Raw genomic sequence first — 22,099 nt, 5'->3', positions numbered from 1 at the left:
GCAGCGTGGACGTCCACTGGACTGTCTAACCCTGTCCGCTCTGTAAAGAAAATACTGAAAATCTTCTGGGGCTGTAAACAGCCCCCCTGCATCTTCAGTGACCCGGCTCCAGCCTGGTACCAAACGAAACTGTGGTGCCTCTGGCTCGGGGGCGGAGTATAGGGAGAGTGGTTCTGTGCATCCTGTGGAAAAAAAATTAACTGCGTGGTGCCCGGATGTCCAAGCCATCACCAATACCCCAAGGTCTCCCTGTGGAGCCTATGGACCCTGAAGAAGAAATTGAAAAAACTATGTCTGTTGCAAGACACCACAAAGGATCCGTTAAAAACAAAGTATATGATTAGGGATCAGAAGAGATATTACAAAGGAATTGTTGAAAACAAGAGTGTGAATGGATCTTCAAATTGAGCGCTATAAATCCTAACGGGCTCAATGAGACCATTCAATATAACCCCTTTCTGGAGACATAAAATCATTGTATGTACCTAACCATACGTGTTCTTTGATCATTGTTCAGTGTTTATTGATCATATTTTGTTGTATGTTATATATATCTCTTCATGTGAAGATATATTTTACATGAGACTTATTTCACTTTGACATCTTTTTACAGTATTTTTACACATTTTCAAATTACATTTATTTCACTATGACACTATATAATATATTAGAATACTTTTATTATATCTTATTTTTTCCTTCATCCGTCATTACCAATTAAGCCCCCCCCTTTCCTTTCTCCATCTTATCTTTTGCACTTTCACTATTACACTATGAGGGGTATTCAATATGAAACGTTAACTTCACTGTCGAAGTTAACGTTTCATATCGGAGTTTTTACCTGCGTTAAAGTATCGGGCGCGCTCCCGCTTATACCCGTATTCAATATAAAATTAACGAATACGGGAAACTCCAAAGTTGGATTTGCATAAAGTTACGAATTTTTCCTTAAAAAAATTGTAAGACCCCCCTAAAGTAGTAAAAACATGGGGGAACACTATGGGTACCCCCGTTTTAGTCTTTAATTGAAAGTCGGGGATTTAAATAGCCGCAGCAGGTGTTTTTTTCCGACATTGAAGAAGTGATGCAGAAGAGCACTTAGGTTATTTTTTTCGTTTTTTAAGTGGTCCCATCAAATTTGGGGTACATGAAAATGGGTACTAGCATATTTTTATGTCCCTAAAGTAAGTTTTTAAAAATTCTGCATTTGTGCACCTGCCGCTATAATTCTATTCTAGAAAACACCTGCCGCATACTTGCAGAATAGCCATGAACCTATTTCCCTATTGTTAAACAATTTTTTCCCAATGTTTTTTTTTTCACCCCAATTTTTAAATTAATTTTTTGGGGTGTCCCTATTTTTTTTTAAAACTTTTTTTGACACAGTTCTTTTTTAAATGTCATTCCCAGGGGTGCAGGCTATTTTTTTAAGCCTGCACGCCAAAAGCCCAATTCTGCACTTTTTTTCGACACCTATTCAATGGTGAAAACTTATCCCCGTTTTTTATCAAAGACTTTTAAAAACTGCGATAAGTCTATGAAATTGAATACGGTGTAAAAGTAAAACCTGTGATAATGACGTCATACCTCCGATATTAACGCAAAAACTATGTTATCGCACCCATATTGAATATCCCTGTATGTTGTTTATTTTTGCACCCTATTTTTCTTTTTTCTTCACATATTCTGTCACTTATTTAGACCTTTCCCTTTTTCTTTTTAGATGATTATCATAAACTCTATTTGTCATAAACTCTATACATTACCTACATTATATCTTACAGGAATTGGTATGTAAAGCCGGCATCCCGATGGTTGGTATCCCGACAGGGGTCGGGTAAGTATACTTACCCTCCACCCTTCTCCCCCTAACCCTCCCTTCTTGTTGCCTAACCCTAACCCTCCCCCCTTAGTTCCTAACCCTAACCCCCCCCAGTGGTGCCTAATCCTAACCCTCCCCACTAGGGGTGCCTAAACCTAACCCCCCCCCCCAAAACCTAACACTAACCCCGCTATGCTACCTAAACCTAACCCTTCATCCCCCGCGGCTAACACTAAGGGCGTCCCGAACTTACCTCGTTCGGGCTGGCGTCCTTCTGTGTTCCGGCGTCGGGATTAAGATAGGTGTTGGTATTTCGACGCCTATTTTAAGTACCGTGTCGGACTTTCAGCGTCGGGATTGAGACCGGCGGCATTGCAGCTGCCGGTCTCATAACTACATCCCCTTTTACACATTGGTCACAATCCCTTTCAAAATCTCACTCATGTTTAATGTGTTATAATAATTTCCAATTAGGTATTCCCTTCCCTTGACGTCAAATGTGTCATATTTGTTTGGCACAGTCAATAAATCAAATCATATTATTAGTATCTATATTTTACTTGAACACTATAATTTTCTTGATGGAAGACCCAGTGGGTATTTTCAAAGATGAATATGAGACAACATTAAACAATATGAGTTTCTTGAAACATATTATACCCCCTTTTTTCCTTTATATAATATGCAGGGCTGATGCTACCATTAGGCAGCTGCCTTAGGGCGCCGGACACTAAAGGGCACCGCTGAGCCCACAAAAAAATAAATAAGGAATGCCGTTTTTCGTTCCTTGCAAGCCTCTGGATGTCCCCCAGCCCCCGGGAATGCACTCTCACCTGTAAGTGCGGTTCGGTAGAGTCAGCAGTGCACTCAGCAGCAGTGGTGGCTGCCCCTTCTGTCTCCTGCATTCCCCTTCTTCCACCCGGAGCTGCCAGCCTGTCATTCACATAGGAAGCGATGCCCCCCGAAGCAACATGAGGAACTGCTGCAGCTGAATGGAACCAGGTAAGGAGTCCTGGCAGGGCGAGTGTGTGTATTAAGGACTCCTAGCAGGGTGAGTGTGTTTTAAGGAGTCCTGGTAGGGTGAGTGTATGTTGGGTTGGGTGGGGGGGGGGGTTAATGGGGCTGACATACAGTAAATTGGGATACTTATTGCCCTTATGTTTGTACTAATTTAATGGGGCAACATAGGCTAATCAAGCAATATATATTTCATCAGTTACTAATGGTCTAATTGGGAGTATTTAACACATTACCCTAATTCTTCAGATGCTCTCTCATTTGGAAAAGTCTGATACTAGGTCCTGCAATGCACATTGTGTAACAGGTCTTTTTCATTTTTAGTACAAACAGCAGAGGCGTCTTCTCTATTTCTCTCCCAGGATTGTGCATACATCACCCTCTCATCTGTGGTCCAATGCTTTGCAAACCACAAAGGTTTTAAGGGTATAAAATGAAAACTATTTTTTTTTTCATTGTTTATTGATATTATTGTCAAAGAGAGCCCCTTTCTGCCTCTAATCTATGTACAGTAGTTTATGTCGACAAAACGTCTGGGAGCACCACCAATAGTGTATGGTCCAGCATTTATTTGCATGTGTCACATCTGTATATTTGTCTATCAAGAGACTCTGCAATTATTTTGTTACTTACTAGTGCGGACCCAATTCCTAGGTTTAGGCACCCCCCCGGGGACTTAGGGCTAGGCACCCCCCCCGGGGAGGGTTAGGCTAGGGGAAGGGGGGCTTAGGCACCACTGGGGGTTTGGGTTAGGCAACCCCCCAGGAGGGTCAGGTTTAGGGTGCGGGACAGGGAGGTTAAGGTTAGGCACCACTAAGGGAGGGTTAGGGTACTTACCAGCCCTAGTCGGTATCGTCACTGTTCGGGCTTCTGGCGTCAGTATTTCGTCCGCCGGGAATAGATCCGGTGGCATTACATATCGATTACCAAATATCAGCACATATGTGACTCTAAGATTGATCTCTTCACAAATTATTACTACTACTATTTTTATAGCTATAATGGAAGGGTATAGCGCCACTTGTGAAAAATATTTAGAACACGATAAAAGCAAATATGAAGCATTATAACACACTCCCTTGTCTTCAAGGCATTATAAAGCAGGGGGAGGGGCTACGATTACGTGATTCATTGCAAATCGTGTCATCACACCCCCGGACCGTCCACTTTTGTACAGGGGGTCACGGGGCCCGGCTGCCATTCCAGGGACCTTGCCTACTCTTGCGGGGTGCCGGGAGCGGCCCCCGATTTTCGGGAGGCTCCTGGCAGGCCTGGGAGAGTAGGCAAGTACGAAGTATGCTCTAATCTTATGTATCGGTTTGCTATGCAAGACCACTGCAATGTAATTTGTATTATATAAAATGGCTTTTATATGAAAAAAACAAACAAAAACAAAATAAAAACAACAGTTAACATATTTAAAGCAACAGTTGGAGTAGTTCTAATTTCAGTTTCAGTGTATCAGCTAGTATCACCCTACAGTCAGGCCTGAAGAATTAGGATAAACAGGTATAGCATAGCAGAATTAGTCACCCAGACAGGTTTAGTGTAGCATAACCTGGATTTTACAGTTTGCTATCAGTCAATCGTCTGAAACTCATGTGCCGTTAAATTAAACAGATCTAGATTATGTTGTAACATTAAACATCTATAAAAGTTAGTTTTTGCCATAAATTATATAGAGAATAAAAAACACCCAAAATAGACAGATTGTAAGGGTTCCCTTTGAATAAGAATAGCTTATACACAAGAGTCTTGAAAAACAACTCATTTGTAAATGTGTAGGTAAAAAACCTTATACTTTATCCTCAATCTTAACAGAGAATTGTCCTCAAAGCCTTCCTGCAACATAATGTATGCTGCCTATCCATTTCCATCAGCCACTAGTGTATACATAAATACGGGAGCATATTTTTTTCTTTTCTTAAGTGTAGTAGGCTGGGGCGACCTAGAACTCCAGAAGTTAATATATTTAATGTGCTCCCATACAACTTCCTTATATTGCACTGAGCATCAAAACTTGTGGGCACTGCAAGGCAACATTGAAATTGACGCAAAGCAATGCTTCTCACAAAATGTATATGTATGCACAGAACCATTAGCGTACTTCCTTTTGGTTACCAAGCCTTCTGAATGATCCCTTACATATCTATAAGTACTAATTGTACTGAACCATTTACGGCCAGCAGTCTCCATTTTTTTTTACCTCAGGTGTTTAGACTGAATATCACCTGACTGCACCTATAACAGCAGTAATAAGAACAATTGTATTACTTAGTCTAGCCTGGTAAATTAGTCTTTTTGGTCACAGTATATTTAAAAAAAAAATTAGAGTTATGGTAAGAACTTAACTTTGTTAACTCTCTGTCTTCGAAGTCCATAGGGTTCACAGGGAGACCCTGGGGTGTAGGTGATGGGAACCAATTTGGGCATTACGCAGTTACAGCTTTAGCTCCCAGGATGCACTGGGTCCACTCTCCCTATACCCCACCCCCGAGCTAGAGGCACCTCAGTCGGTAATAAGCCAAAGGCTGGAGAAGGATAAGAGAGAAGGAAGACTGGTACACTCAAGAAACACTCTCACAGAAAGGAGTCGGGAAACCGATGACCAGCAATATAGCCCATATGAAGCCAGGTGCGTCAGGGCGGGTGCCCTGTGGACCCTATGGACTTCGAAGAAAGAGAGGTAACAAAGGTAAGTTCTTACCATAAATCTCATTTTCTTCTTCAGGGTCCATAGGCTCCACAGGGAGACCGTGGGGATGTCCCAAAGCAGTCCTTTTAAGGGTGGGGCGCTCCAGCGCTGAGAGGAGACTCCGGCACCCAAAGGAAGCATCCTGAGAGGTGAAGGTATCAAAGGCATAGAACCTTATAAAGGTCTGAGCAGAAGACAACGTGGCCGCCTTACACAGAAGAACAGCCGAGGCGCCACGGTGAGCTGCCCACGAGGGACCCACAGACCGAGTAGAATGAGTATTAACAGAAGTTGTAACGTGCAGGTCCGCCTGTGTGTAAGCTTCTGAGATAGTCATACAAAGCCATCTAGCCAATGTTTGTTTGTTGGCTGGCCATTCATTCAAGTGAAATCCATAGAACACAAATAAGGAGTCTGATTTCCGAAGGGAACTAGTACTATAATCTCCTGATTAATATGGAAACTAGAAACAACTCTAGGAAGGAACTCAGGGCGAGTGCGAAGCACAGCCCTGTCCTGGTGAAATATCAGAAACGGAGAACGACAGGGGAGAGCTCCCAATTCTGACACCCTCCTGGCAGATGCAATAGCCAGAAGAAAAAGAGTCTTGGCTGCTAACCACTTAAGTTCCACCGAATCTAGTGGTTCAAGTGGAAGACCCTGGAGGGCCCGAAGAACTACTGCCAAATCCCAAGGAGCCACTGGGGGGACAAAGGGAGGTTGAATCCGGAGGACACCCTGGAGGAAGGTGTGGATATCCGGTACCAGAGCAATTCTACGTTGGAACCACACCGACAGTGCAGAGACATGCACTTTCAACGAGGTCAGGCGTAGGCTGAGGTCCAATCCAGCTTGAAGGAATGCCAGGACTATGGAAATCCGAAACACCTGAGGGTCGTAATCTCTAGGACGACACCACCGGAAATATGTATGCCGCACTCTGTGGTAGATCCAAGCAGTGGCTGGCTTACGCGCTCTTAGTATAGTTTTAACTACAGCGCTAGAGAAACCTTTGGACCTCAGGAAGGACGTCTTAAGAGCCATGCTGTCAGAGACAAATGACCCAGATCCAGGTAAAGGCAAGGACCCTGAGACAACAGGTCCAGTCATTGAGGTAGCCGTAACGGAGTGTCGATGGAGAAACTCCGAAGAACTGAGTACCAATGACGTCTGGGCCAAGCTGGAACCACCAGTAGGACTGTGCCTCCGTCTTGTTTGAACTTCCGAAGAACTCGAGGAAGAAAGGAGACTGTAGGGAAGAGGTACGCAAACTGGAAGTTCCACTTCACTGACAAGGCGTCTACAAAGGTCGCCTCGGCATCTCTTATTCTGGACCCGTACACAGGCAGTTTGTGAATGTGTCGGTAGGCCAAGAGGTCCAATTCTGGGAGACCCATCTGTTCACTAGGAGTTGAAACACCTCTAAGTGAAGCGACCATTCCCCGGGATGCACGTTGTAACGGCTGAGGAAGTCTGCTTCCCAATTTATAACTCCCGGAATGAATACTGCCAAAATGGCGGGGATGTGACCCCGGCCCATGTCAGGATGCAGGACACTTCTGTCATTGCTGCCTGACTTCAAGTACCCCCTTGACGTTGGATGTAAGCCACTTCTGTGACATTGTTGGACTGAACCTGTACAGGGTTACCGTGAAGTATATGCTGGGCCACGTTGAGGTCCCTGTAGACAGCTCGAAGTTCCAATATATTGATTGGCAGGGTTGATACAACCGATGTCCAATGGTCCCGAAAGGAGTGCGGACCGTTCTCAGCGTCCCAGCCCCGGAGACTGGCGTCTGTTGTTAGGAGTATACGGGATCCAAAAGGGGTGACCCTAAGTTAGATGAGATGTCTGTAGCCACCAAGATAGAGACAGACGCACCTCAGGAGAGAGCACCCTCGTCTGAGCTTTGATCCGACGGGGTAACACGTTCCACCTGGAGAGGATTAGCCTTTGCAAAGGCCTGGAATGGAACGGAGCATATTCCACCATGTCGAAGGTGGACACCATGGATCCCAGAACCTGCATTGCTGAGTGGATCAACACTCGGCGTTGTGGAAAAATCTGAGCACTCGTAGTTGAAATGTGGAGATCTTATCTGATAGAAAGATTCTCTGATCCTGAGAATCCAGCAGGGCTCCCAGGCGAATCATTCTCTGTGAGAGATTCAGGGAGGACTTTTTCCAGTTGATTAACCATCCGTGCTTGTGCAGGAAAGCCATGCAGATGGTGGCGAAGCACGTCTGGGGGTCCTGCTAGGAGCAGGTGGCTGTCCAGATATGGTAACAGTCGGACAACCTGACCATGTAGGTGGGCCGTCATGATAGCCATGAACCTGGGTGCCCTGAGGAGTTTGTTCAAGGATTTGAGGTTGAGGATAGGCCGATGAGACCTATTGGCTTGTGAACCAAAAAGTTAGTAGAATAATAACCAGTCCCTCGCTGAGATAGTGGGACTGGCACAATTACCCCTGCTTGCAGTAAGTACTGTATAGTTTTCTGGATTTGTAAGGCCTTGTTCAGGTCTGAAGGAGGGCCTGTGTAGAAAACTGGTGGGGAGGCCGCCTGAGAATTGAGAGGGCGTACCCGTGAGAGACCACTTCTCTTACCCAAGCATCCGTGGTGGTTTGACACCAGCACTGGGTGAACTGAAGAAGTCAGCCTCCCACTCTGGGATCCCCAGAGGGAGGCTCGTCCCGTCAGGGTGATGGATAATCCTCGGGTTTTGAAGCAGGGCATCTGGTGTTCCAGGTCTGCTTGTTCCTGGGTTTTGCGGCCCCAGTGGAAACCGACTGCCTAGGAAGGACTGACCTTTAGGCTTTTCGAGGCTTAGCAGAAGTAGTTACAACCTTGTTAAGGTCAGAGCCATACAAGATCTCCCCATTGTAGGGTAACCCTTCTAGGCCTTTCTTGGAATCCGCATCTGCCTTCCATGAGCACTGCCACAGGGTACGGCGGGCAGACACAGCCACGGCCAAGACTCTGGAGGTTAGGAGACAGGCATCCAATGTTGCTGCTCCAATACAGGCAGCTGCATCTCGAATGTGAGCAACAAAAGACATCTGATCCCTAGAAGCATCTAAGGGAAAAGAGTCTCCAAGAGCGTCAGCCCAGCACTCTATAGCTTTAGCCACCCATGCAATAGCCACAATAGGTTGGGCAATATCTCCTAAAAGAGAGAATATCGATTTCAGGCAAGCTTCCACTTTCCTATCCGTAGGATCCTTCAAGGAAGTAACTGTAAAAATAGGCAACTTAGAGCTTAGTAATTAAACGCGTAACATGTGAATCCACCTCAGGGGGTGCTTCCCATTTTGAATAATGAGCCACAGGAAAAAGGTAACATGAGCTCTGACGTTTTTGTGGTTGAAACCTCCTACCAGGCGATAACCAAGCTGCAGCCCTGTGTTCAGCTAGATGATCCAATAGAAGGAATTCTGCTGAAGGCACTTTCTGTCGTCAGAAACAGAGGGTGCTTGGATTTACTGGCTGGCTCTTCACCTTATTTTAATAAGATGGATCTGACAGCTCGTACCAAAACAGGAATATTAATTTTTGACCGACTCTCATCCTCCTCCAGAGGGGAGTCAGGGTTAGAGAGATCAGTATCTACTGCCTCCTCAGATGATAATTCAGAATCTGAGAGTTGCGTGGACTGTGACAATAACACAGGACACTAAGAAGATTTACTGGGTAAGGGCTTCTCATCTTGCAACATGGAGGGGGCACAGGAGGCCTGTGTCGCCTGAACCTGCTGTGGCCACCCCAAAGGGGGAATTATGGCGTGCTGTGAAAACCCCATACGGGGAATGACCGCCAGGCGATCCACAATATGTACAGGCGCTGGGTTGTCTGATGGGCCTGTGATATATTATTATATATTATTACATGTGCACGACGGAGCCGGCTCCGTCGTGCGCATGCGCGAGACCTGGATAGCGACGGGCAAACCATCGCTCCGGGTCTTGTACCAAAGGGACTGTGCTGTCGATGTTGAGTGACAGCACGCCCCCTTTGGTGGGCGGGCCGGGGGAGTTGCTGCTCAAACGGAGGCGTTCCCATGTGAACACCTCCGTTTGGGGGCGGCCCCACTGACATCATGAGTGATGTCAGTGGGAGAGATTTCGGCTCTATGAGAGCCGAAATCTCTGTGGGGCTTGCGGCAACGAGACCCTACCACAAGGGTCTCGTCACCCACAGCTATGTGAGCGGCCAGGAGGCCGCTCTAAAAAACAAGAAGGCCGGCCCTGATTCAGAGCGAGCGCTCTGTCAGAGCGTCCGGCTCTGAATCAGGGCCTGTGTACATAGCAACCACGACTATGTATAAATACTAACAGGGAGCAATATACTGTTCCTGTCTTATGCTTATGTGAGCTGTAGGAACCCTTTGCCAAAATATGGCACAGTGCAGCACACAACAGTATGTGACAGACCTCAGAAATATTGAAATAGATATATATATATATTTATATATATATTTGAGGTCAGGTATGAGCCACCCTAACAACACCTGTATTAGGGCAGAATGAGAGAAAGGGTATAGTCATAAGCTCAGATAGAAAAAAAGACACAGATAGCGCTAGCACAAGTCACATACAATGCAGGAAAGACGCTGCAAAGCGGCACTATACTCAACTACACAGACACAGCGTCTGGTAGGAAATAGCGCCACATACGCTGACCCTGGCGAGAGTATGCTGATCCTGGGGAGAGGTATGCAGGGGGACCGGACCACGCTGTCCTGGGAGAACTGCGACTGCAACAGAGAAAACTAAGCTGTCCCCCGGAACGCCCGCCGAGATCCCCAGATCAGTACTGGTGTCGCGTCACCAGAGGGGTTGTCGAAGCCGGATGATTGGCTGAGACCAGATCTTAAAATTAATATCAAGCGACGCCATCTTAGGTTGCCCCTGACGACGCCATTTTGTGTCGTCAGCATGAAACCATTGTGTGCGATGCTAATATGCTATTATTAGCATCGTGCGACCACATTGCTGCCGCATACTGTTAAAAGTCCTACCATACCGCATACGCACATTAAATCATACATATAATATACAAGACGCACAGCGCACAGTTGCTCTGTTTAGCAAAGCACTCTACACATAAAACGCACCATGCATATTAGCGACTACATGCGATATCCTTACCCTTACACATACCAAAACTTATAAAAAGGTTTCCCACATTAAAGGCTTAATATTAGAGGTTATATTAGCGAATAATCATGTTGTGAAATGTAATGTATACGATATTTAAAGTACATAAGCTTGTAAACATATCATGTTTGGCACCATTCTAAAGCACTGTTTGTTTGCAGATTTCCGGTTTGACCCGCAAGGAAATCGCATCATGCGTTTGCAAGATATGAACAATATGAAAATAGTAGTTAGAATGGTGAAAATGTATGTAGTGTTTTTCTACTAGTTTAAACCAGTTCTTCGGCGGGAAAACCACACAAAGCAACACTGAAGAACTGGGACATGCCCCTAGTGATGCTATATGAACTGTCCAATGACCTGCATCATACCAGAATGTCCAATGGAAATTCGTTATCTAGTTTCTTTGTTCTGGGAGGGTATATAGCTTGCATGCTGGTCCTAGTCTACAGCCATTCTTTCTTGGATGACCACAGACTTCTGGACTGATGACTGTTTGCTGGGACCGGTGTGCACGCGTATGTATTGGGCTGTATCGTATTATGTATTTCATTGCCTTTGCGCTAATTGTGCTAGATGAAAGCGTGTAACTTTCTTTTATTACAATAAGAACTTTTGTGCGTTGGAAACACAATTATTGTCTGGACAGTGATTATTTCTCTCTAGCGATTTTAAGGTATTCATAGGGTGATGGAGCGGCAGCGCAGACGTCCCACGGACAGTCTGCTGCTATCCGCTCTAGTAGTAAAACTAAATAAATAAATTAACCTTTAGGGGCTGTCTAAACAGCCCCCCCTGTGAAATAGTGACCCGACTCCGGCCGGGCACCAACAAAACTGAGGTGCCTCTGGCTCGGAGTATACTGAGAGTGGACCCAGTGCATCCTTGGAGCTAAAGCTTTAAGTGCGTGGTGCCCGGATTGGTTCCCATCACTACACCCCAAGGTCTCCCTGTGGATCCTATGGACCCTGAAGAAGAAATACGTATTTTATCTGAATAATATAGGAAAACATGGCCACAAAAAAAAAAAAATATCCACTGTTTCAAATGGATGGGTGAACAATAAGGCTGCTGTTACAGCATTTCTGTTAGATGCAGCAGCATGAAGTGTTTTCCCTTGCACACACAAAAACAACAAATGCCATTTACAAAACATGGTTTATATACTGTAGGTGCATATCTGCAGTTTTTATCGGGATTTGCACCTAATTGTAAATGGCTTAGATATACACATAAACCGTTTATACAGCAATTCAGGACAGAAATATTAAAAAGTGGTTTAGACTATTGCAAGCAAGTTACTAGTCTTACAGCTCCTGATTTGCCCCTATATATATGATACAGAATACCTTGTCCCAAGATGCCAGCCCAGTGTCCCCTCATATTCCTTTCCTTAATATGCTTCAGTCCCTTGTCATTGACACTATTGCATATTTGCCAACTCTCCCTGATTGTCAGGGAGACTCCCTGAAATAGTAGCAATCTCCCTGACTCTCTGAAGAGTCTAGTAATCTCACTGATTGCACCATACCCCCATTATGTAGCTGTTATATACTAGGAACAAAATAAATCAGAGACATATACATTCAAATCAGTGCCATTTCCCTGCATTATAAGGCACAGCGATCCCTATGGCTACATGCATTGGGCCACTTATATGGAACCCTTGTAAAATAGAATGCATGAGCAAGCCCTGAAAAGGGGATGTAGTCAGCATCCCAGCGTGCGGGATGCCGACGGTCTAAATACTGGCGCCGGAATCCCGACAGCGTTGGGATCCCAGCTCTAGAATCCCGATCACCGGGTTAGGCACTAGGGGGAGGGTCAGGTTTAGGGTGCGGGGAGGGGGAGGTTAGGTTTAGGACTAGGGGGGGGAGGCTGGCTCAGGCAGCGGGGAGGGAAGGCTAGGGGTAAGGGTTAGTGTTAGGTTACTTACCAGATGCTGTCAGGATTCTGACTGTCGGGATGCTGCAGTCGGTATTCTGACCGATGGCATCCCGACCGCCGGGAGCCCATACCCAACCCTTGAAAAGTGTCAGTGTGTTTTCATTAACAAATAGATCTTATTAACTGCTTTGGGGCTCATTTACATTTGGATGTAAGAAAATTTTATGGCACGTCTCTTAGATGTAGCCGTACACGTCCACTTTACCACCGCACTCATAGGTGTTGCTTTCTCAATCTCGCTGAAATGCTTTTTCAAAAGTAGGCAAGTATGCACTATTGATATTATAAAAACATACACAACTTATTTATATATTAGTATAAAACACTTTTCCTCCCGATTTATTTGGTATGTTACAGTTCTAGCTCTCATTCCAGACTCATTCTGCACAAGGGTAACCTGATCCTCTTACAATGTTTAAGATAAATAACAAAGTATTAGGACTTACATTCAGTCCATGTCAATCCAAGGGCTCAGTTACTAAAGTGCTGTGAATCTCTCTCTCTTGCCTGAATATGATTGGATAGGAAGGCAGTCAAAATCTATGTGACCCCAGTTGGCTTTATCCTGTCCTCGACCACATGGGCTCTGAAGCTGTGTTTGCCAGGGTCCTGCTCTAGCCCCAACACCTGGCTCAGTCCGCCAGCAGCTGCAATACGGAGGGGGAAGTGGCTGTGTGGTGGACTTGAGTAGCAGAGAGGGACAGCCAGTGATGAACTGACCGTGACAATTCCGGGGCCACACCCTGCTGTGGGGCTCTCGGACAGCCACTTGTCTGGGATTAGGCAGCCTTTGGACAGCACTGCTGATTTTCGGACAGTCTGGAGGTATCCCGGACGAGTGGCAATCCTGGGCCTGATTCAGTAAAGATTGCTATTGCGATAGCGATTACGCATGCAGTTCAACTGCAATAATATGCTAATTCATTGCGATCGCAATGCCCCCACAGCACTACATAAGGACGCCCACTTTACCTTACACACATCAGTAATGTTTAGCAAAGACTGCAAATACATTGGTACAGTCGAGTACCATCGCAATGAATTGCAGTCCCAATCGCAGTGACTGGTTTGCACACACACACTGTGATGCATACACAGTATGCAACAATCAGTCGATTGCATGCGTATTAGCAATTACGATCCTGGCTGAATCAGGCCCCCAATGTGTAGTGATCTAGATTGACTGGAAGATGAAGTGCCTACTAAGTGTAGTAGTAAGATGCCCATACATCTGCCAGGTATTTCCGCGATCCTGCGACGCGATCGGAAATGCCGATCTGCCGGGTGGAAACGCAGGCCAGCCAACATCGATGTTCAGCGATCGGTCGCAGGATCGCTGAAATATTACATGTTAAATGTCCCCGATTTGACAATCGCGATGCCGGGTTGCAGCATTGCGGCAATGCATCGCAGAGGGAAGGGGCCCATTACAGCTTGCCACATGGTGTAATGCTACATACAGATTACCACAGATGACATTGATAAATCATACAGATAAGCTGGAATGCATCCAATCTATTAGTTGCTTGTAGCCATATTTGTCACACTGCAAGGTGGTGCCCTAGTGCCCTCTCTCACTCTCACTCTCTCTCTGATATATATCTCAGAGACGTCACTGGGTCTGGTGACACCCGGTGCGCACTCTGGATATCCACGCGCGCATTACCGAAAAGGGGGTGTGACCTAAAGGGGCGTGGCCTCACGGGGGATCCTGATAACATCACAGACTGGGTAGTCTGCACTGTCGGTTCCTCTTCTATGACAGGCCGGGGAATGTCACACTGCACCACCCAGCTGCAGTGTGACATTCCCCGGTGGTAATGTCACACTGCAGCACCCGGGGAATGTTACACTGCAGCACCCAGCTGCAGTGTGACATTCCGCGGTGGTAAAGAGGAGCCGGCATTTTTGTGTCACCCCCTCCGAGGTGACACCACTGATATATAGATATATATATATATATATATATATATATATATATATACACACACACAAAAATATGCCACATTTGTATTATATAAATATGAGGAAAGAATAAAGTGGGCAGCTTAACTTCTATACAGCAATACTGTCTGCATATTTTACATTTGCACCCCTGCAGTGCAACATGATTTTGTCAGGATGCTAAATTGCAACTTTCAGCTTGAAATTATATAGAAACTATTTACCCTTCAGTTCACTAGACAAGAATGGTAATACATTGGAAAAGATCAGAGGAGGGAAGGGAGCAGATTCTGGGGCCTATTCATTAAACATTAAAATTCTCTGGAGATAATTAGCTTTAGAACTCTCATGGAGTTCTAGCTAATTATAGGTGGAATTCATCATTCCACCTCTCCATAAGTATCTATTCCGAAAAGCTGTCATTTTTGCGATGACAGCTTTTCGGGAAATAGATACTTTTCCCTGCCTACACTACCTTATCGCATCTGGAAACAGTGCTGCGCATGCACTGTTACATCTGTAAAACCAGCGCATGCGCAGCACTGCCTACAGATGCGTTAAGTTTCGCACCCCCCCCCGATCCCCCCCCCCTCCGCTCACCTCCCCCCCCCCCCCCGACTTACCTGTCCGCGCAGCAGCCTCCGGCTCCGTCCTGCTGGTCTGTCATGTGGTTTCCCAGCAGACCACATGACAGATTAGAAAAAAATATATATATTTTTTTCTTTTTCTAAACTTTCTTGTGCTCTGCTGGGGAGCACACATGACAGACCAGCCTCCGGAGCCTGAGGACGGAGCAGAGCGCCGGAGGGACTTGTCGGGAGACCTGCACACGCGGATACATGTAAGTCGTTTCTCCTATTCGCCACCTCACAGTGGCGAATAGTAACTGCATCAAATTCCGAAAATTTATAATTTTCGGAATTTGATGAATACCACAATTTCCACATCCCCATACTAATGTATGGGGAGTGTGGAAATTAACGCAGGGGAACTTAGCAAGGAGATATCTGTGATATCTCCTGTGTTAAGTCTGTTCATGAATACCAAAATAACGTTATTTAAGGAAAATGTCCTTAAAAACGTTATTTTAGTGTTGATGAATAGGCCCCTCTATCTCTACATTATCTAAAAACTGTACAAGTATGCCCCTAAATTTATTCAGTGACTTCTAAATATGCATACTTTATTGGTGTTTGGCCTGCCTATGTTGGCCAAATTAACATAAATGTTTCTATGTCCAGTATATGTTTTATACCCAATAGTGGACCAACTAAATATTTTCTACCACTATAGTACATACTAATATCATGCAGCAAAGGTCTAGGTGTTGTTGTCACCGGCACCTGTGTTAGAACATACTCTGTCGGAGTTGATCTGTGCTTTGTCCAGTTATCATGGTCAAATGATTATCTGTGTTATCGAGTATTTGACACTGCTTCCCCCCCAAGTTCATGAAATTTTTAACTAAGGTAATAGATTTCAATAAGAACTAGAGATGAGCGGTTCGGATTCTGTGGAATCCGAACCGCTCCGAACATTGGGGATCCGAGTCCACCCGAACCCTGTTCGGGTGTTCACCGCCTGACTCGGATCCCCGTTCGGGGCCGAACGGCGGCCGCCTGATGTCGGATTCTCACTAGACAATCCGACATCAGGTCTCCTCGCGTGTAGGGCAGAGCGCAGTGATAGCGCTCTGCCCTACACAGACACACAGCCGCCAGCGGCAGCTGTGTGTTTGTTACAGCAGCCAATGAGAGTCACACAGACTCTCATTGGCTGCTGCACGGAGGGAGCCGGCTGGAGCTCACACATGAGCTCCGTCTTCCGGCTCCCTCCTCAGCGTGTGACAGAGCGGACGGCGCGGGAGCGGGGATACAGGTAAGTTTTATTTTTTTTATTTTTTTACTTGTCAAAGGTCCGGGGGCGCTACTGGGGGGGGGTCTGCACTACTGGGGGGGTCTGCTACTGGGGGGGGCTATACTACTGGGGGGGCCATACTACAGAGGGGCCTGCTACTGGGGGGGCTATACTACTGGGGGGGGGTCTGCACTACTGGGGGGGGGTCTGCTACTGGGGGAGGCAATACTACTGGGGGGGCCATACTACAGAGGGGCCTGCTACTGGGGGGGGCTATACTACTGGGGGGGGTCTGCTACTGGGGGGGGCCATACTACTGGGGGGGATCTGCACTATTGGGGGGCCATACTACAGAGGGGCCTGCTACTGGGGGGGGCTATACTACTGGGGGGGTCTGCACTACTGGGGGGGGGTCTGCTACTGGGCAGGGCTATACTACTGGGGGGGCCATACTACAGAGGGGCCTGCTACTGGGGGGGGCTATACTACTGGGGGGGGGTCTGCTACTGGGGGGGCCATACTACTGAGGGGCCTGCTACTGGGGGGGGGGCATACTACTGGGGGGGCCATACTACAGGGGGGGGCCCATACTACAGGGGGGCTACTACTGGAGCAGCCTACTACTGGGGGGGCCTGCTACTGGGGCAGCCTACTACTGGGGGAGCCATACTACTGGGGGAGCATACTACTGGGTGGCATGCTAATGGGGGGCATACTACTGGGGGGGCCTGCTAATGGGGGACATACTACTGGGGGGGGCCTGCTAATGGGGAGCATTCAACTGGGGGCACTGCATAGTGGACCGTACTACTAAGGGGACTGCATAGGGGGCACCACTGCTGGGGGACATTGTGTAAGGGACACCGCTACTGTGGGCATTGTGTAAAAGGGTCACTACTGTGGGCATTGTGTAAAAGGGGCACTACTGTGTGTCGTAACATAAATAAGAGACACTACTTTATGGTGTAATGTGAATCAGGCCCTATGTGCGGTGTAATGCTAATAAGATTGTGCACTGTGACTCCTAGGGCCGTAGCCCACTTTGTAAACAAGTACTGTGACTCTGCTGGCCGTACCCCACTGGGTGGGTGCACTACTTTTCATTTCTGCCACTGCTGTGTGGCAATGTGTCATAGATGTGCTTTATACTGTGGTGTCTGTGTCGTTGTGCCGCTGCTTTGTCGCTTAGTAACCAGTCAGCTCACTGCAACCTTTGGCCAATAATGTTGAAAACAATATTATAAGCTGTGATATGGTCTAAATTGACTGGAAATTAATGTTATTGAGGTTAATAATACTCTAGGAAGAAAAAAAAGACCAATTTATGTGATTTTAGCTTTTTTTGTAAATTTTTGTAAAAAAATCCAAATCCAAAGCCAGTCACCGCAGTTTGGCAAATCCAAATCCAAATCCAAAGCCGGACGACGAATTAGAACCAAATCCAAATCCGGCAAAAATGGTCCGGCGCACATCCCTAATAAGAACATCGATTTACAGATACCATCATGGTGAACACTAATTATCTCAAAATCTATTATACTGAAAAAAACAAAAAAAACAAAGGGAATGCAAAAATAAATAAATCCTGTTGCCAGAGTGAGGCTAACATTGCAACTAAGGGTGGGTGCACACCTAAACAACCGCCAATCTTGCCGATGTTCAGGGCGATTTGCCTTCACCCTGGACATCACGATTGCCAGTACACACTTAAAAGATTTAATGAACGACGGAACGATCACTGTTCCGTCCTTCATTTAATATGTACAGCCTCGCATGCGATATCATGTGATTGGCCATGCAGCAATGCCAATCACACGATAACGCATGTGATCGCGGGAGCACGCAAATCATGCATACACAATGCATGATATGCCCGATATGTCGGGCATATCATGTTGGCCAAATCGGGCGGATATCGTTCAGGTGTGTACCCACCCTTACAGTGCTGTGGCTATGGTTTCGATTCTGACCTAGGGTTCGATCTGTGTAATTTGTATTCTAGTCCTTATGCTCACATAGGTTTCCATTTCCATTTACTCCAATAGTTGACATTTAATTAACAGTTCTGTGCCTCTGATAGGGAAAATTAGATTGGTAGCTGGTGCAGAGATTGATTTACTTTGAAAAAATCCTCTGATTGCATAACACTGCTTAATACGTTGTTGCTACACAAATAAAATGATAATAAAAAAAACAAACAAAAACACAAGCATTATGACTTTTGCCATAATAATATGGCCCTTAGTTTCATTTTATCCTATGAGTTATATTGCAAGCATTCCTTGACTAATGAATATTCCAAATGCCAGTTATATTGACATTAACACATAAGGTTCCCGGTGTAGAATATATTTATGTTTTACTTACAACATGTAATTATTTGTTCTTCACCATAGAAATTCATTTGTGTTTGCCTCATTTTTGTTTAGCAAGCTTTCCATAAAATCGACAGGAAGTAAAGAGTGCTAGCGATCTCTTTCTTTGAAACCTAAAGGATATCTACCAAGAAAAAGAATGATTCACGTGTGCCGCTGTGAATGTTACACAAACTATTCTTTCATGCAAGAATGATGTGTATTCACTGGTGTTATTCTGAGGAGAGCAGAAGTGCTGGATACATGTGTGTATTGTGGTAAGAGAGCACTGGGTCTGGTATGATGAAATGTGGTCCTAAAGTGTCCTCTTGTAGGTTAGTTCATCTCCTGTTGCTACTGACCTCAAAATGTGATTACATGGTCTAAGATACATGATTAACATAAAAACAGGAAAGTATCACCATTATAATAATAGGTTTAGGGTATACATGACCTTTAGATTGTTAATGTGGAATGTATCAGCTACAATCAAATTGATAAAGAAAGGTATGGTGGCAGAGAACATGTGTGCAGTGCAGTTAACTATGCTGGAGCTTTGTCATTTAAGGATAATAATGGACATGCTCACGTCAGGGCAGCTCACATTACTGCACCGAACGTCTCTTCAACATTCTAATGGTTGTAAATTGACTACAGTTATACCTGCATTGTTCAGTTTTTCTGCATCTTAGTTCTATGTGATGATTTGCTTATGTCTGTTAAGCTTTGAACTGGAAATAAGGTACAGGAAAGATCTGTTTCCTCTCCATGCTTTCTTATCTATGGACTCAATAAAAAGGCCTTTCCTGCTAATTATTTCCATATAGGACCTAAATGAACTGGCTTTCCTAAGTATGAAGTCCAGCTTGTGCTTGGTGAAATGATCGGTATCACTTCTTATTTGACAACATATTTGTTAACCACTTCTGTGTATTGTGTTCAAAAAACAGTAGGTTTATTGTGAGGTAGGTTAACAGAAGTCCAAGAATCCTGCGCTATAAATAAAGCTGTAACCACTTGCTGCCAATAAGGCCGGCCTGAAGCGTCCCGCGTCTACATGAATCTTCTCCTCCTGCTACGGCCCCCTGGGAGTGATGTTGCGGAATAATTTTCTACTTCTGGTTTCCAGATTATTATTATTACAACTAGTACTTAATTTGCATGCCGTAGTGAACCAGCTTTCTACTGTTTGTATGGAAAATATTCTTTGTATACAAGATCTATGTTGACCACATTTTGCTTAATATATTTTCAATCCCATTTAACACGGGTGAGCCATGAACATATTTCCCTGCACTCTGGGACTACTTTTACTTAAAGCACATAGAAAGATTATATGGATTGTCCAATATGTGAAACAAATAGAGCAAATGAAAATGAACATACTGTTGTACAGAGCACCTTGTCCCATAACCCAACCAGTCTCCCTCCCTGCTCCACTCTCCAGACCATTTCACCTTGCTTAGAATACGGATGATGTCGCCACGCTGGAATGACAGCTCATCATTCTTGTCACTCTTGCAGTTCCAGAGTCCCTGGTAATAATCTGCATAGTTAATTACAGAGTCCCCTGGTGAAAAATATGAAAACAAAAACATTAAAATGAACAGAAAGAGAATTCATCTGGATATAAAAATAACATCATACAACATCTTTTTACAGGGCTGTATCCAGAGTCAAATTGAGTGCATGTGACTTGGTGCAATGCAGGATAGATGCAGGGGGATGCAAGATGCCTGGAAAGAATTACACCAGTACTATTTCTGTCCCTGCTTTCCCTGTATCTGTCTTGTGTACCCAGGGTCACAATAAATGCATTGGTGGCTGCATGTGTTGTGTACCACCGGTCTAACCTGTACTAAAAAAAATATACAGATTTACTTCAGTTTAGTTTAATTAAAACTTGTTAAATATAGACGATGGTGTATAATAAATCTCTCATACAGTATCTATTAGCAAATAATTTCAGGAATATCATGTCAGTGGCAGATTTCTGCAGTATTTGGAGGCATATGACCATATTGCTTTTTCAGGAAATCTATTTTACTTTGAGAACTTTCCTCTATATGAAAAATGTTTCATCTTCTATATCATAAACTGTCTGTCTTACTCACCTGCCATAATGTTTAATTCTATAACAATATTTTAATGATCGGTCTTCCTTGTATCTGCTCTGGTATAAATCCATTATACAGCAAAACTTTCCATAGTTTATTCTCAAACATATTTATTGAGTGACTGTTTTCTATGCCATAAATCAGGTGTGAGCAACCCCTAGCTCGATTGTCAGACGTGGCCTGTGTGACACTTTTAAGCAGCACAGTATCATTCTGACTGGCTCCTGGCTGGAACTGCATTAACTCCAGTATCAAAGGTAAACAGGGGAAGGAGATGGAAGGGCATACACGAATAATAAAAGTCACCAGGAGGGTTATGATTGCTTGTAAGAGGCACGTGGAGGAGTGTGATGGTATATAAGAGGAATGTGGATAAGTGTGATGGCATAAAAGGGGCATGTGGAAGAGTATGATGGTATACAAGGGGTATGGGAGAAGTCTGATGGCATACAAAGGGTATGTTGACGAGTATGATGGCATAGACTCAAGGAAGCATGCAGTGGAGTCTGATTGCATACAAGGGGCATCTGGAAAAGTCTGAGGACATATAAGGACCATCTGGAAAGGGGTGATGGCATATAGGGGTATCTGGAAGAGTCTTATAGCATATAAGGGTCATGTGGTCTGCCCTCAGACGCAACAGCAGATCACAAAAGCCGGCAGGAGGCATCTATTTACACAAGATGCCTCCTGCGGCATTATCATATGTTAGCATGAAGGACAGAGCAGCGATGCTACCAGCGTACAACTGAAATCATGCCCACAGTCGCATCTGCCACGGCAACCTTCCCCCAGCCTTACATACATGACTATGTTTCGTAATCCAGCATTCCATCCACTCATTTATTTCATAGCATTTGCGTACTGGATACACCACAACGTAAAATGTATCTATAACCTCCATATCTCTCTGGAATATCTAGACCAGCGTTTCCCAACTCCACGCATTAGGTACCCCTAACAGTGCATGTATTACATATCTCCTAGTTGGAGAACAGGCGTAATCATTACTGGTCGACTTAAAATAGTAACATGGCTTTCACATCTGTTACTAACACTGTCAACAGTGGGGCACTCATTCTAAGATGCATCTGAGTCAGCATATGCCAGTAAATGTGCTCTCAGCTTCCTACACATGTATAACAAACCTAATTAACAAAATGTAAATCCATAAATTAATGTATCTC

The 22,099-nt window shown here is 45.0% G+C and overlaps 1 protein-coding gene across 1 annotated transcript in view; it reads right to left on the bottom strand.

Moving 5' to 3' along the window:
* SKAP1 (src kinase associated phosphoprotein 1) overlaps positions 1 to 22,099 on the bottom strand; it is a 591,854-nt gene that overhangs the window by 69,179 nt on the left and 500,576 nt on the right. Inside the window, exon 11 of the mRNA XM_088474694.1 lies at positions 20,253 to 20,365. Coding sequence (XP_088330820.1) covers positions 20,253 to 20,365 — 113 coding nt within the window. The remainder of the gene's footprint in view (positions 1 to 20,252; positions 20,366 to 22,099) is intronic.

Source organism: Taudactylus pleione, unplaced genomic scaffold (genome assembly GCF_031769625.1).
Source record: "Taudactylus pleione unplaced genomic scaffold, aTauple2 ptg000155l, whole genome shotgun sequence".
Lineage (NCBI taxonomy): Eukaryota > Metazoa > Chordata > Amphibia > Anura > Myobatrachidae > Taudactylus > Taudactylus pleione.
The sequence above is the reverse complement of the archived record's forward strand: the minus strand, read 5'-3'. Positions and strand labels throughout refer to the sequence as shown.